This window comes from Lynx canadensis, chromosome A1, assembly GCF_007474595.2.
Source record: "Lynx canadensis isolate LIC74 chromosome A1, mLynCan4.pri.v2, whole genome shotgun sequence".
Lineage (NCBI taxonomy): Eukaryota > Metazoa > Chordata > Mammalia > Carnivora > Felidae > Lynx > Lynx canadensis.
Window position 1 is genome coordinate 138377873 of NC_044303.2, and position 17614 is coordinate 138395486.

The following is a 17614-nucleotide window of genomic DNA, read 5'->3' on the forward strand; positions in this document are numbered from 1 at the left end:
CTAGAATTAAAATATAACCTAGTTCCTGGCATTATTATCTGATCTCCATTTAAAATAAACTCTTGGGGCACCGGGGTGGCTCAGTCGGTTAAGCGTCCGACTTCAGCTCAGGTCACGATCTCGCGGCCCGTGAGTTTGAGCCCCGCGTCCGGCTCTGGGCTGATGGCTCGGAGCCTGGAGCCTGCTTCTGGTTCTGTGTCTCCCTCTCTCTCTGCCCCTCCCCCGTTCATGCTCTGTCTCTGTCTCAAAAATAAATAAACGTTGAAAAAAAATTTAATAAAAAAAAATAAACTCTTGTAGTTATATTTGCTTCAAACAGGTCACCATTTATCTCACCAGCTCCTAGGTGTTTTTGAGGTTGACAGTTTCTGGATCCTTTCTGGAGGGGTCAGTGTCACATTCGTACTGCATCATGACTGCCACTTGGCGGCCAGTTATTGTATGACACATCTCAGAGCATCTGATTGGTTAAAGCTCCATAACACACTTGCACTCTAGTCGCCAGGGGAGGCTGGGGTAAGGAGGGTGGGGAAGCTAGGAAAGAACGCACCCTGACTTCTTTGCTTCTCTAAAGGGAGGCGATTGGAGACATTGTCTTGGGAGCACAAAGGTATTGGTGAATCTAACTACACAAAATAAAATATATACGCTCTGAAAAAATTAACATAAAGCCCAAAGCTAGAACCCAAATGACAAATCAAATCGGTTTTGGGGATACACTGGAACACTTTAAGATGAATCAACTAGTCTTCTGTTTACTTACATCTATGCACAAAAGAAGAGAAAAAGAGTTCTAAGACAGTTATTTTTAAGCAAAAGGGAATAACAGTTCATATTTTCTACTTACAAAGCTCCATGTGAATGCAGTTACCCATGACTACTAGGCAGCATACAAAGTTTTCAGAGATTAAAAAGCTGTGTTGAAAAGGCATTGTTTCTCCACTGAATCGCAGGGGTAACTTCGTCTATATTAGCTGACAGACCGGTGCAGATCCTTCTTTAGACTATATTCTATATCATTGGTTTATTTGTTTTGTCACTGCCTGTGTTAACTGCTGTAGCTTTATATGGTAAGTCTGGATATCTGACCATTTTACTCTTCTAACTTTGTTCTTCTTCAAGAAGAACTTCTTCAAGTTTTGGCTATTTTAGGCACCTGAAGTTTGAGATGCCAATATTAATGTGGCCAAATCAACATCCTTTTGTTGATGTTTATGGTATCTTTTCCTAGTTTTTTACTTTCAATCTACCTTCATCCTTATATTTCAAGTTTGTTTCTTTAAAATAGCAAATGGTGATTCTTGCTTGGTTTCCTTGGTCCAGTCTCTCAACCTTTGTCTTTTCTTTGTTTTGTTTTTGTTTTTTAAGTAGGCTTCATACCCAGCATGGACCCCAATGCGGGGCTTGGACTCATGACCTTGAGATCAAGACCTGATCTGAGATCGAGATCTCAGACACTTAACCAACTGAGTCACCCAGAGGCCCCTCTCAACCTTTGTTTTTTAACTGTAATGTTTAGTCCTTGTACATTTAATGTTGAATTTAAGTTTACCATCTTGCTAGTTGTTTTCTATTTGTCCTATCTATGTTTCCATATTTCTTGCTTCCTCCTTCTTTCAAATCAATCAAGCATTTTTTTATTATTCCATTTTCTCTTCTTTTGCTTATCTACTTATGGCTCCTGGTCGGGGCTCTCCATAGGTATTGTGTTTGTTCCCCTTTTCCCCCTTCTTAACAGATGCTGGTGTTTCTCCCCACTCAGCCCAAGGGCTACAGAAGATGCTGGCTCTCAGTCGAGTTGGGTATGACTGGTAGATGCTCAGCTAGTCTCAATCTCCATAGCTGGTTCGGGAACGAGCATGTAAGCCTGTCGTAAATGAGACTAGAGGAGTGGTTTTCTGGAAACTTCTGGAGAAGTTCTTCCTCACTCTTCTGGAAGGGGGATGGGACACCTCCTTCTCTCATTGAACTAGACAGAAATGGAGAAGCATATGGCCCTTGTTATTAGACACCACACCATGGCCCTGAGGGGAACCAGCTTTAGGACGGGGCTGAATTGTGGCCCACAGAGTGCAGAGACCGAAACAACCTGGGTCTTACTTGACATTGTTGCTTTGCTATGTCAGCCAACTTTGAAGTCCTCCTAACTCTGGACTTCCTCCTATGTGAGCAAATACATTTACTTATTTGTTTAAGCCACCTCAAGTGGGTTTTATTTTACACATGAAAGCATTCTGACAGATACGAGAAGTACACGTTACTTTTATATTCAGAAAAAATAAAGATAAAGGTCAGGGATTCTGACCTTGGCTTCCTGAAGCCACAGAAATAAGTTTCTTTCCCAAATCAATTCCTATTTGACATCAACTTTTCTTATCAATTACTTCATATTGCGTTGAGGTTAGTGAATTTGTACTGCATTCTCTCCCTGACTAGATCCTGAGGTGCAGGGGCCGTGACTTCAGCACCTGGCACAAACTTTGACATTTGTGTTCTACTGTTTCTCGTAAGGCAACAGCAGTTGCTATATTTGACTTTTCCCCCATGTAGGAGGCTGTGTGAAAACAGACCACACACAGTACATGGTGCTTTCTTGGGGAGGACCCCAGTCATCTTATCGACACAGGGAAGGCAACGGTATCTTCTAAGAAGAACCTAGAATGGCACAAAGGGAGTGGTTTATTCTCTGAAGGAGGCAGTAAGGCCAAACTCTGGCCCAAACGAGCTCTTCGCTAAATATCACCAACCTGTTCCTGGAGTGGCTGAGGGACCTCGGAGGCAGGAGATCACTGAGACAGGGGTACATGTGATTGACTTCATTTTTGTTGACAGTCTCCTTGGCAGAGGGGCAAACACAGCGTCACCACGTATGAGAAGATCAAAGTTTTCATAACAGGCACACATCATGGAAGAGGGTTACCCAGCCTTGTCCTTGTGGAGGAACTCGTGAGTGAGTGTGAATTCTGGATGGCCAGTGCTTTAGTCAATATCCGTGTCCCGAAGGAAATCCTAGAACAAAGGAATAACAAGTTCTTTGGCATTTGTTGGTAATAGACTACTGTCCCGGGTGTTCAGGGCTCTTTTCTTATCCAAAAGATAAGCAAAATAAGTTAACAACTGTATGGCATCAGAAATGCGTCTTTCGGAAACACAAATTAATAAAGGATGTGCAGTTATAACTAACAGCTCATTGAAGGACAAAAGCTGAGTTATTCATGTGTTATTCATGTTTACCTTTATTAAAGAGAGCATGTACCAACAGGCTAGAGAGAAAGGATAAGCTAGGTTCTTTCATAACGTTACTTTGTAGACAGGGTGGCAATGTGAAAGGCAAATGTTAGAATGTGGTTTGGAACATGCTGGTTCTACCAGCCACAGCAAGGTTGGCACTCTTGGCTGTACATGAGAATCACCCAGGAAGCTATTACATGCCCCCGCTTGGCATCCCAGATGAATAAAACAGATTCTCCGGGAGACCCCGGCCTTAGCATTTTCAACCGCCCTCCAGATGATTCCGTTGTGCATCCCAACTTGAGAACCAATTGTCCTTAGAGTGGAGCCTCTGCTACTCTCAGATCCTCTGCCCTCTGTTTCTCCTCAGGACATAGAGGGTTCTGTTGTGTCCATAGGAGGACTAATGTGGGGACACAGCAGGACAATTAGTGTGTGATAAACCCAGTACCAGGCATTTTAGGGCCTTGAACATGCCTCAGTTAACCATTCATTTAAATTTATGTTTATTTTTGAGAGAGCGAGCGAGAGCAAGCGAGTGAGCAGGGGAGGGGCAGAGAGAGAGGGAGACACAGAGTCTGAAGCAGGCTCCAGGCTCTAAGCTGTCAGCACAGAGCCTGATGTGGGGTTCGAACCCATGAACCTGAGATCATGACCTGGGCAGAAGTCCAATGCTCAACCAACTAAGCCATCCAGGAGCCCCGACACAGCATTTTTAACTTGTCCTCAGGATGTGTGGGACAACAGGAGATGATTTTGAACAAAACCAAACTCGCTGGGAGGAGTTTTGGTTTTTTTTTAAGTTTATTTAAGAAAGAAATGGAGCACGTGTACACACACACACACACACACATACACACACACGAGTGAGTGGTGGAGGGGCAGAGACAGAAGGAGAGAGAGAATCCCAATCAGGCTCTGCACTGTCAATGCAGAGTCCGACTTGGGCCTCAATCCCATGAAATGTAAGATCATGATCTGAGCCCAAAACAAGAGTTGGACCTTAAGTGAGCCGCCCAGGCTCCCCAGAGGCAGATTCTATGTAAGGTCTTCAAGGCAGGGCAGTGAAAATGTCCCTGTGGGTCCCCACCACTGCATCTCCTGAGTCCAACCCAAATCTACCATGGCGTATGAGCTCAATAAATGTGTATTGAAGGATTGAATGACTGTTGAGGGGAAATTTCTTATTTCAAATATTTAACCTTTTGGACAAGAGACAGTGAACAGAAGACGGACTGAGTACCAATAAGGACTTTATGACACTTTCCATGAATTGATTCTGGTATATGTAATAGGTCCGACTATTCTCAGTGGATGTGAAAAAGAAACATAATGGACACATGTAAAATGTTGAGATGCTTTCCAGGCCCATAATGTAATATGAGCAAATATGTCTGAATGGAGAGCAATTTCACTGAATTTATGAATAAAAAATAAAACATGGGGCAAAGGTATCAAACGGTGGTCTATCCTTTTCACAGGGACAACTCAGAAAGCAATGGGCTTGGGATGGTCTACTGTGAATGTAATAATTATGTATCCAATTGTAATTTCAATTCCATTAAATATAAAATCACCAATAATCAAGTTTCTTGTTCGGAGTCACTGACGAGGTTATGCAGGTGAATTTTATTCCTGTGCACACAGCTAGCATTACATAGCTCTCACTCCAGCAAAAAGGCTTAACTGTCTTAAGAGGAAAATCTGTACAAAAAAGAAGGTTCCCTTAACCAAAGAATATTTATATAGTTCTCTTTAGGTTGTATCCCTTTTAATAAATGATTATATTTCCTCTCTAAATGTAAATCTAAAAGGTTTCAATCATGTTATGGTCCTTTTTTATATCTCTGTTATCTTTTTTTTTTTTTTTTTTTTTTTTTTTTAATTTTTTTTTTTTCAACGTTTATTTATTTTTGGGACAGAGAGAGACAGAGCATGAACGGGGGAGGGGCAGAGAGAGAGGGAGACACAGAATCGGAAACAGGCTCCAGGCTCTGAGCCGTCAGCACAGAGCCCGACGCGGGACTCGAACTCACGGACCGCGAGATCGTGACCTGGCTGAAGTCGGACGCTTAACCGACTGCGCCACCCAGGCGCCCCTGTTATCTTTTATTTTAAAACCAATATATATATTTATAGTACTCCTTCAATGGAATTAAAGAGCATTTAATTGACTTTTATTGAAGGGGTGACTTTTCTTTCATGGAGGACTTTTCCTACTGAAAAACTTATTTACAAGAGAAAAATATTCTAAATATACTTCTAAAAATGACAATCAAATCTTTGTTGATTGACTTACATTTGATTTATTTTAATTATACTGTTTGATCTAATGGAGTATCCTAGCAGGACGGAAGGGTTAAACCAAAATCTTAAAGTAATTCCTCAATAATCTTATAAAATTAAAAAAAAAAAACTAGCATGCAAACAGAAAAAGTACTTTATTTATAACATCATTTTGTAAACAATCACACTGTGCATTTTTGAATTCAACAATAACAAATTTTTTTCTATAGATTTATAGCAAACCTATGTGAAGTCAATGAGTTAATACAAGAGTGAAGACAAATAGGGTAGAATAATTTTTGAAAATGTTAAATTACAGCACTTGATACAAAGACAGATAACTATCTGTACCATAAAAATTTACATGCCACAAAACATTAATTTATAACTTTAAATATGCAGTAAAACACATTTATAAAAAAGCATCAATATTAATTTTATTATAAACCAGTGAATTGCTGAGAGGAATATTTATTAAAACTTACCAAAACCAGTAAATTTTGCAACTGAGGTAAAAATTTATAAGTAAACAAAACTATCATTTATAAGAGCCAAAAAGTAAAAGAAAGGGCAGACGACACTTCCTGATGACTGTGTCTACTCCTTGATATTCTGAAGCAGCTTCAGCAAATGTGACTCAATAACCTGTTGAACTAGAAGAGATAGGTTATCAAGACCACAGCATGCTGATTACACAATTTTAAACAGAACTATCGAATTCAACTTAACATCAACCTTTTCTTTTCTTTCTTTTACATTTTTTAAGTGTTTACTTTTGAGAGAGAGACAGAGCGTGAGTGGGGGATGGGGCAGAGAGAGAGAGGGAGACACAGAATCTGAAGCAGGCGCCAGGCTCTGAGCTGTCAGCACAGAGCCCCACGCGGGGCTCGAACTCACGGACCGCGAGATCATGACCTGGGCTGAAGTTGGATGCTTAACCGACTGAGCCACCCAGGCGCCCCCATCAACTTTTTCTTAAAATAGTTATTCATCATATTATGAGGATATACCCTAGTAACATATACTCGTAGTCTGAGGGTGATACGATTGCATGCAATACTTAACACACTTAAAACTTAGTGTGTCATGGACTTAGTAATTGTCTAAGTTACTGGATTCTGTTCTTGCGCAAAGTTTGTTCTAAAGAACAGAGAAAGGGCAACCAGAAAGCATTTTGTAAATAATTTGTTACAAAATGTTAAACAAATCTTGTACATAAGTAGGTGTGCACTCTAGCAACTAGTTATTTGGGTTGGTGAAAAGTAACAGTAACAAACTCTTTTTTTTGGTAAGAATTTGTTGATGTTGCCCACAGTTAAAAGTATATGTCAGGAGTTAGCATAACATGTCATGTTTTAGGACAACAAGTGATGAAAATGGTTTAGACCACAGTTTGTACTATTTATACAGCTTTACTAACTAAAATACAATCTGACAGGGGCGCCTGGGTGGCTCAGTTGGTTGAGCAGCCGACTTCGGCTCAGGTCATGATCTCGCGGTCCGTGAGTTCGAGCCCCGCGTCGGGCTCTGTGCTGACAGCTCAGAGCCTGGAGCCTGTTTCCGATTCTGTGTCTCCCTCTCTCTGACCCTCCCCCGTTCATGCTCTGTCTCTTTCTGTCTCAAAAATAAATAAACGTTAAAAAAAATTAAAAAAAAATACAATCTGACAGTTCTAAAATACTTACCACCTCTATAGCCCAAGGCTACAGCTAAATCCATAGAATTATACCCAGAGTCAGTTTCAATTGTGGGGTCAGCTCCATTTTCTGTATCAAAACAGAAAAATCTGCATAAATAAAATGAAAATGTAGACATGCTTGTCTATTACTGGCTCATGTGCAAACAGCAGGACAGATTTTCAGCAAAGTGGAGGGTGTCTTCAGGATGGTCTGACAAAGTACGAAGGGCAGAGATTTCACTTCGGTGGGTCAGAGGGAAGACACTTCAAACAAACAGGCATCCTCTCGAAAAGCTGAAACTCATCAACAACTATAGCGAGAACTTCTGCATAAAGACGCCGCGGATCGAGGAAACAACTGTGGATTCACCCGTGATCCTCCAAAGGAAAGCAACAAAGACAAATGCTCCAAGCACAGGTGTGCGGTGTGATGGAGTTGCTTCTCACAGGGGCAACTCTCTGGTAGCACGTGTTCCAGGATTCACGTGTTTAATAGTAATTAATGATTCTCCTGAGTAATACCAAGGGAGGCCACCTTGTAAGAAGTGAAAACAAACCCCTCACATGGTATTTTCTAAATATTTTCACTTTTAAAAATGGCTTACCTAAGAGCATTTTTACACATTTAACATGATTTCCATGTACAGCATAAAGCAAAGGTGTTCCTCCATTCTGCAAAAGGAAAAGGTCATTTAGTTTTCAAGGTGAGCAAGATTTGAGTAATTCAATGTTGCCGTTGAGGAGTTTTACTAAGAAATGGACATGTAAAAGCAGTTTAAGGCAATTTTCATATTTTGTGAAGAATACTTAAAGCAGATGTCACAAGTGAGTTTACACCATTAACTTTTTCTTCCAGGTGTTTAAGTTAATGATTTTTCTGAATGTTTAGTGAAATGTATTACGTCTCTCCAAACTAAGTAAATCCTAGAGTTTATTACGGTATTTTAAAAGCGGTAGCATATGGGGCGCCTGGGTGGCGCAGTCGGTTAAGCGTCCGACTTCAGCCAGGTCACGATCTCGCGGTACGGGAGTTCGAGCCCCGCGTCGGGCTCTGGGCTGATGGCTCAGAGCCTGGAGCCTGTTTCCGATTCTGTGTCTCCCTCTCTCTCTGCCCCTCCCCTGTTCATGCTCTGTCTCTCTCTGTCCCGAAAATAAATAAACGTTGAAAAAAAAAAAATTAAAAAAAAAAAAAAAGATAAAATCGGTAGCATAAACTCACCCAATCATATTCATTCACATCAACTCCACAATCAAGCAGCATTTTGACAATATCTGTGTAGCCTTTACTACAGGCCAATGATAGTGCACTTTCTCGACCTTTTCCTAAAAGTTGGGGATCAGCACCCTGGAGTGGTAAGTGGAGAGAAAAGACTTTTCAATTCATGTAAACAAGAATACTGTTGTTTCTGTCACTAAGAATTCAGTTCAATACTTCGGTCAGGTAACGTTCTGGGGTAAATAACGCAAATTTCTACTCATGGATGCCTTCCTTCCTCCCTTTATCTCGGTCCTAACTGTCCTTCTGCTCTGGAGTCAGATTACATCTCCTCCACGAAGCTGGTCCTAGAGAGCTGACGGTACTTTTGTTCCCACTGTACCTCAAGGGAGTTGGGCATTAAATTCTCTCTTGCTGTTTCACGTACGATTGGTCTTGTCTGCCCAGCTAGATCCAGGTTCCACAAGAACATGAAAAGCATGTAAAATTGTTTTGGATCCTCTACCATTGCATCTAGTTGGCTGAAGATACAAAATCTTTACTACAGACTTAAGTAACTGTACATATACATTTTCTGAGGCATTTTCCTTACATTCTGAAGTAGAAACTCTACCACAGCTATTTGCCCGTGTGCTGCAGCCCACATCAGAGGAGTAAATCCTTCTTCATCCGTGTGATTGATAACATTTTCTATTTAAAAGAAAAGCAATTTTTGTCATCTAATTTAACAACCAACTATTAATATCATTAAGAAAATACTGGCATTCTAAAAAGTTGATACTACTACTCACTGAAGTTCACTTTCTGCCGACTTATTTGCTGAAGTCCTATTAAGTGTTGTTGCAGGGTGCGGTGTGAATGTATTAAAATGTGCTTCGGTATACACAGCTCAGTTCAAACAGCGTGTTTCTACTGCACATGACGTAATGCTAGGTACAGGGCAGTCCACAAAAGACTGGACTCGGGATCAGGAGACCATAGTCTGAATCCTGCCTCTGTCACTTTACAGGACTATGATTCTGGGCATATCATTTAATTTCTCCAATACACGGAATAATACTTTGCTTATCTCAATGAGTAGTTGGGAGAAACACAATAGAAGCGAGATTATATAATAGCCCTTACAATTATATAAATACATATTATAAAACCTCCAAAACCTTATTAAAATTATCTTCTACTCTATAGCTAACATTGGTATTTTTTTCATTCTTGGTGGTTTACTAACATAATTGGGATGAAGACAGAATAATCTGAAACACAGTCCCATGCAATTCTACCTTGGACCCCATTTTGTTTCCTAGATTCACCTTACTAGTTATAAAGTCCACAGGTTTCCCCTAAGTTTATTTAGTAGACTGAGAATGAAACCTTCAAATATTTATGAACAAAAAGAAATATAATACTGAAGTATGTCTTATAAGAAAATGACATGATGAAAAAAAACCCACCTCTTTTATCATGCACCCTGTATTCAATCAGTAATGTTGGGATAACTGGCTAACTTTATGAAAAAGGAAAATAAAAGTAAAGCTTGACCTTTACCTCCTTATACCAAAACATTCCACATGCGTCAAAGATTGAAATGTGAAAAAAAGCAAACCACAGAAATTGTAGAATAAGATGTGAGTGAATTTATTTGTAATTTTGAAGTAGAAATCATTTCAAAGCAGGATATAAAACTCAAAAGTTGCAAGGAAAAAAATAAATTTACCACTACAAAATGTTAAAATTTTGTTTGAAAACATCAGAATCAAAGGAAAATGACAAACTAGAAAAAAAATGCAACATAAACAACAAAGAGTGAATTTCTTTAATTTAGATAAGAGTTCACATAAATCAACATATATCAGGCAGTTCACACGCAAAAAAGCTTAAATAGACCATAATTTTAAAAACTGAAACAAAACCAGTATGAGAGACTATTTTTTCACCCATGAGATTAGCAAAGATTAAAGTCTGATAATATCTTGTGTCAGGGTATGGGGAAACAGAAACTCTAACTCTGGTGTAGGGACAGGACAAATATCTGGCAATATATATATATATATATATATATATATATATATATATATATATACATATAAATAAAAATTCACATTTCTTTTGACCCGGCAAATATACTTGTAGGAATTTACATACTTAAAAGGAACATAAGCAAGACTATTATTTAAGAGCAAGAAATTAGAATCACCTCCAAGAGGATTAGTTAAAAAATAAAAACATGCGGGGCGCCTGGGTGGCTCAGCCGGTTAAGTGTCCGACTTTGGCTCAGGTCATGATCTCACGGTCCGTGGGCGTGAGACCTGTGTCAGGCTCTGTTGCTGACAGCTCAGAGCCTGCAGCCTGTTTCAGATTCTGTGTCTCCCTCTCTCTCTGCCCTTCCCCTGCTCATGCTCTGTCCCCCTCTGTCTCTCAAAAATAAATAAACATTTAAAAAAATTAAAAAAAAGAAAACATGGTACATGTGTATGCAGCAATACAGTGCAAAATCATAGACCTGTTAAACTATTAAAAAGAATGAAACAGATCTTTATGTGCTTATATGGAAAGATGTCCAAAATATTAAGTGAAAAAAAGGAAAGTGTAATACGGTGTGTACAATACTTTCCCTCTTGTGTAAACAACAAAAAAGCACATATATATTCTCATACAGAACTCCAAAAATAAACAGAAATGTTTTCTAGAAAAGTTTTCTGAAAATATAAGAAATTTATAATATTTGCTTTTGGGAACAAGGCTAGGATGGTATGGGAAGCTTTGACTTTTATACTTTATATACTTTTTGTTTGTCTGTTTTTTACTACGTTTGGGTTATCTGCCTGGTGAGATTATGCAACTATTTTTTTTGTCTTTATACTTTCCTGTATTAAAATAAAACAACAAAAATCTAATAAACCCTACAAAATTTAAGTACATTTAAGAAAGAACAGGCTATTACCTTGTTCAATCCGAGTAGCTAGGTAAAGCATCTCTCCCTGAGCAGCCAACTGGTGAACAGATAGAGCTGAAACAATACCATAAAAAGCTTCACAGTTTTCGACTTATAGGGTACACTTTCATCACGTCAGTATTCATATGTGTGCAGCAATTTTCTTTTCTAAAATAAAAACTCTCATTTTATTGTTTAAAAAAATATAACTTAAAATATACCTATATTTGAGGATCGGTTTGTGTTTAAGGCAATTCTGACAGCTACAAAGTATTATTAGCAATGAACAGGCAAATTGTTATGATCAACTATTAATGCAAATCGCCACTGATCTTATCAATCAAAGAAACAGTTTAGGTATTTAATTTTTAAAATGCTAACTCAATATCCAAACTTAGGAGGATGTTGGGTCTAAAACCACACAAAGATACACCTTCTGTCTTTTTATTGACTGAATCCTCTGAAATCCCAAAGACCATTATTTCAAGACTCCACGGGTTTTTTTCTAACCCATGGGAATTAGTAAGCTGAAAACTAACTTTCAGAGTAAATTCTTGAATGCAGACTTCATTGTGGCTAATCAGCTGTGTGACCTTGAGTAAATAATTAAATGTTTTTGTCTATAACATGAGGGAGGGGAACTGCATAATCTCTAGGTGTTTCTTTTTAGCTCAAAAATAATATGGTTGGACTATTTTAAGACAATATCTTTATTTCATTCATTTATTCATTCATTTATTTATATTTAAAAGTTTATATATTTATTTTAAGAGAAAGAGAAGGGCAGAGGGAGAGAGAGAGAGAGAGAGAGACAGACAGACAGACAGACAGATAGAGAGGATCCCAACCAGGCTCCTCAATATCAGCGCAGACCCCCAGGTGGGGCTTGATCCCATGAGTGAGATCATGACCTGAAGTCAAGAGTCGGAAACTTAAGTCACCCACCCAGGCACCCCTCATTTATTTATTTTAAGACAACATCTTTATTTTACAACAAAACTAAACAGGCACTGTTCTGTGAGAGTTCATCTTAGAAATTAGTATCACTTGATCCTTGACTTCAGTAATATGACTGAGTGGCATTAATAGAAAGGAAAGCAATTAGGAAGCACATGGAAATATAATAAGTAGAAACTTTGGCTAATAGGTGAAGTAAGAATCATGGACTCCTCCTGGCTTAACTGCTAGGGCATACCATTCAAAATTAGGAGAGATACAGTGTTTCCAAAGTAAAAACAAATATTTCACCATGCTTTAGAATATAGATGCATTTACATTACATATTCAGATACAGTTCCTAACGTCAAACTGCTAACTGGTTTTCTTTGACTAACATACCCATACTACATTTTTCTGATTTGTATAGAAAAGCTTCATTTTATTTCCTCTAGAATGATTCCATTTTTAAAAATTGTGGCTTCAAGGTTTTAAAAAAAGAAATTTCATATTCATATTATTATAGTCAATTTCTAAATTACAAATCACTCAGCTTTTACTACAAATCACTTGCTGATCACTGATCTAGTTTAAAAGTAAAATGTGAAGTAAAAATACTCTCTTACTTTGCACATAGTTCAGAATAACAAATTTTTTTTTTATAGTTAAACTATAAAGGTTTTAATAGTGCCTGGGTGGCTCAGTTGGTTAGGTGTCTGACTTCGGCTCAGGTCTGATCTCGTCGTTCCGTGAGTTCCAGCCCCGCGTAGGGTTCTGTGCTGACAGCTCAGAGCCTGGAGCCTGCTTCAGATTCTGTGTCTCCCTCTCTCTCTGCCCCTCCCTTGCTCACACTCTGTCTCTCTCTCTCTCACACAAAAATAAACATTAAAAAAAAAACTATAAAGGTTTTAAGAATGAAAACCTGTAAAAATCTGTATATGTATGAATATAAACCTGTATTTGTATAAGCCTATACAAAATCTGTATTAAAATCTGTATTTTTTCTCAACATAGAAATATAAAACCTGAAATATGTGACTCTGCAGTAATATTGTGAAATTTTAAGTTACTAAAACTATCAAGACATCACTTTCCAAATAGAATATGCATTTAAAGAAAATAATGTTTCAAGGCCAAACTCTTGAAAGCATTATACCAGTAATAAGAATATTTTAACAAATCAGTGGGAAATACTTACAATTTGCTAAGAGAGGTGTGGTTGAGACCTCATTTCCTCTGTGTTTGTTGGTTAAAGTAGTTGATTGTTTTATGGGTGAGAAGTGCTTTGTTGTAGAGGGAGTGTAGACATGCCTTACTTGAATTCCCGGAGAAGGAGATGTATGGATATTGCATTCAGCTAAGTAAAATAAATTTAAACACATTAACACAATATTTTAATGATAGAACATTTGAAAGTTCTATGTCAATGTTTACATTAAAAGAGAAATACACGAGGTACATCTTCAACTGTTTCTCAAGTGATATTAAATTATTCTTTGCTATTAAAAAATCTATATCATCATAGTGAAAGTTCCAGGAAAAATCTGTATTAATTTTGAACAATTTTATTTTGAAATTAGCTTTTTTATTCAGTAGATTGTTATAAAAATAAATCTACAATATGATGGCAGACTTCACTGCATTAATGCATGGGAAACTGAGGCCAATCAAATATTCATGGAATAGGGAATAGTAAGCTAATTCATTTCTTAAAAGGCACGAATAATTTTTCTTCTATCAATTTTTCTTCTATCATTTAAAAAGGTACAAATAAGAAACTTTAATTTTTTTTTTTTTTTTTTTTTTTTTTTTTCAACGTTTATTTATTTTTGGGACAGAGAGAGACAGAGCATGAATGGGGGAGGGGCAGAGAGAGAGGGAGACACAGAATCGGAAACAGGCTCCAGGCTCCGAGCCATCAGCCCAGAGCCCGACGCGGGGCTCGAACTCACGGACCGCGAGATCGTGACCTGGCTGAAGTCGGACGCTTAACCGACTGCGCCACCCAGGCGCCCCAAGAAACTTTAATTTCTAAATAAAGGTCAAGCTAGAAAATTTAAAAAAATCAACATACACTATAGACATCACAAAACATGAAAATTATTTCATTTCGGTTTCTGTGAGATTCTAGAAAATCATATTAAAAGATGACTTCCAAACTCTCTTCCCAAACTCAAAATCTCGTGATCAGAAAGGAAAAACCAAAAAAAAAAAACAAAAAAAACCCAAAAAAAACAAAACCATACACAAAAAACACACACAAAAAAACCAAAAACAGAACAAATGCACATATTTATACCATAACTTGCAACCTTTAAATAGGACAGATGCCACTTCCAGGTCAGAGTTAACCTGATCTTGAATATTTTTACTATCCTCTTCATTTAAGGACTTCACAAATCGAGAACACACGTTCATATCAAATCGGTTAGGTAATATGAATTTCATTCCCATGGCAACACCCTGAGCTGATCCTTCCTCTGCATTTGAGTCCAGCTGATGTTCTATTTTAATGTCTGGCGTGCCAGTTAGACTGTAAGTGCTGGGACACTCTTCCACTATCAGCTGGGCTCCAATATCCAGATTTGCTGACGTAGCCATGACTTCAACTGTAGTTTCAATGATTAAAACATTCCTTCATGATTTCCTCTTTGTTTTATAGGAGTGGTATCCAGTGTGTTCTTGGAATTTAGATACTGAAAAATCTGAAAGAAAAAAATTAAAAAGATTATATCAACTTAGGTAATAATACACAAAATAATCATTTTTCAATCAAGTATGCACATAGTGCTCTTACAAGCCCCTATACGTAACAGTAAGCATACAATGTTTGGAGGCAGACACCGGAGTATGAATCCAAGCTTCCCCACTTCTTGGCTGTGTGAACCGGTACATTATTCAACCTCTCTAAGTCTCAGTCTCATCTGTAAAATGGGGGTATCGCCACTAATTGCATAGGATCTTGGTAAAGACCAAATGAGATACAGGCATATTTTTTACCTTCATCACCAGGTTCCAACACATTTTACTCTTTTCTCCCCTCTCCTATTCCTGAACATTGATAAGTGGACAGAAGATCAAGCTAACAATGAAAATAAACTTTCATGGTTTTTCACCAAGTTAGACCAAGAAGATGGAAGCTATGAACCATGAAGAGGGCTCACACCAGAACACAACCATGCTAGCACCTTGATCTTGGACTACCCAGCTTTCAGAACTAACCGAAGTTCCTGCTACAGGCGAAGCCCAGAGAGGGGTGGGAGGTACTTCATCAAGATGGAAAGAAGCTAGTTCCTGTTGGGAGAAAACCTTGTAAAAAATTGTCATAGTATCTTTCTCTCAAAAATTGGGCATTTGTTATTTTCATAGTTCAAGTAGGTGAACTTTTCATTGACTCATAGATTTAAACAACCTTCTAAATTTATTTATTAGATTTTTAAGTGCGTTATTTATTTAAGAGAGAGAGAGAGAGAGACAATGACAGGGGAAGGGGCACAGCAAGGGGGATAGAGGACACAAAACGGGCTCCATGCTGACAGCAGAAAGCCTGATGAGGGGCTTGAACTCATAAATTGTGAGATCATGACCTGACCGGAAGTCTGACACTTAACCGACTGAGCTACCCAGTAGCTCCAAACCACCTTCTAATTTTAAAGTGCCAAGACTTCATTCCATAAACTAAAACGGCTAAAACATATAAAAAATTTGATGTGAAAACTTTAACCTCTTACCTGTAGTTCATTTTTTAACATGCTATGTTTATAAGTGGTTCTCAGTTTGAATTTAAGATAAAACTCATTGTATCCATTGGCATCTATTGGCATCTTTAACACCTGATTCTTGGACAGGTAAAGGCTTTACAAAGCTTTGGTTATGATGTACTGAAGATATACTTCTCAGTTTTTGTTTAGTTAAAATGTTAGCAACTTAATATAGGCTCTTATGAAAATTTCCTGAGGGACGACCCATCTCCCACAGACTCCTACCCAGAGCTGGCCTAAATGCAATCCCCTGAGCTCTCTTAGCACACTGCATTTATTTCCATTTTGGCATTTACCATTCCTTTGAATGTTTCCACTTAAACTCCCAGGAAACTGAAAACTTCTCTAGGCTGGGGGCCACTCTTACTAATCTTTGCATACAAAACAGAGCTTGATCCCATCAGGTGCTCCAGAAATGTTTTCTGATACGAAGTTTAACACTGTTTCATATTATTTTCTATCCTAAAATGACCCTGCGAGATGCCCAACAGGGGCTTGCTAATTAGATCTGGCATTCCGGTCTCAACATCACTACTATCTAGCTGTGCAACCCTGGAAAGACAAGTCATATACGTTTTCTGAGACTCGTTTTATTAATCTATACAACGAAGACGGTTGAAATAGGCATCTCTAATATTCTTTCTAGCTCTAAACATCTTCCATGTCATAATATAGGCGGAATTACCCTCTTCGAGAAGGGGAGAACTGGGACGAGGAGGGAGTGAAAACAGAACGCTGGTCCTGCCAATACGCTAGACGAGATGAGCCAAAATTGATGGGTTAATTTAAGATTTTGAAGACTTGGAGAAGGAGAGGTGAAAATAGGATTGAGAGTAAGAGGCAGTGAGAAGACGGATGGCCAAGGAGAGCTAGGATCACCTCGATGGGTCAGAGCCCAGGGATGAAGGGAGAAAACCTAATGAGATACACATTCCGCAATGGATCCTAGTAACAGGTGTCCCTTGGCTCTTCCTACTCCTGAAACTGTCCACCAAGGAAAAGAAGGTGCTATGAAAATGACGCCTCTCAGGCGACAGGTGTCCCAGGGCAGAAGCCCCGTGAAAGGGACACTGTAGGGAGGGAAGTCCGCTCGGGAGCCACCCGCCAGCTCGGCCCGAAAAGCCGCTCAGGCGGAAACTCTGGTTCACCCCCGGCGGGAGGGTCCAGGGGACAGGGGCCGGAAGCCTACTGGATGGGCGCGCAGGGCCTCGCGACTACCTTCGACAGCCGACAGCGAGTCGGGCCTTTCCATCTGCGGCCACAGATTCACTGCAGGCCCCCAAACCCCGGCTTGTTTTGACCGCGACGTCACTTCCGATTTCTTCTTTCGGGGTTTGGCCAAAAAACGTTCCGCGTCACCGCAGCCGAGAGGACTTCCAGGTTTTTTCCCCCGCCGCTGCGCAGTCTCTGCTGCCCAAGTACTGCAGACACTGGGTCACTTCAGCAGGACCCGTCTGGGTCTCTAGAGCAACACCCGTCCAGTACTGGGATCACGTCTCCTCCTCCCCCATCGTCCCGCCCCCCTGACCCGCCCCTACGACTCCTGGCCGCGTAAGTCACGTGAGCCTACGCCC

At 39.2% G+C, this 17614-nt stretch overlaps 1 protein-coding gene across 2 annotated transcripts; it reads right to left on the bottom strand.

Moving 5' to 3' along the window:
• Positions 1 to 5653: 5653 nt before the first annotated feature.
• On the bottom strand, positions 5654 to 17551 carry ANKRA2 (ankyrin repeat family A member 2). Of its 2 annotated transcripts, XM_030322914.1 has the most exons (9): positions 17259 to 17551; positions 14592 to 14984; positions 13478 to 13636; positions 11353 to 11418; positions 9004 to 9101; positions 8415 to 8540; positions 7801 to 7867; positions 7203 to 7283; positions 5654 to 6170 (listed from the first exon to the last, which is right to left on the bottom strand). In XM_030322914.1, exons 2-9 carry the CDS (start codon positions 14878 to 14880, stop codon positions 6115 to 6117), a joined length of 942 nt encoding a protein of 313 aa, XP_030178774.1. In that variant the 5' UTR covers positions 14881 to 14984; positions 17259 to 17551; the 3' UTR covers positions 5654 to 6114. The 2 variants fall into 2 exon arrangements, with proteins under 2 accessions (XP_030178774.1, XP_030178783.1); XM_030322923.1 differs by lacking the exons at positions 5654 to 6170; positions 7203 to 7283; positions 7801 to 7867 and adding an exon at positions 7940 to 8145 and having other exon boundaries at positions 8397 to 8540.
• Positions 17552 to 17614: the final 63 nt, after the last annotated feature.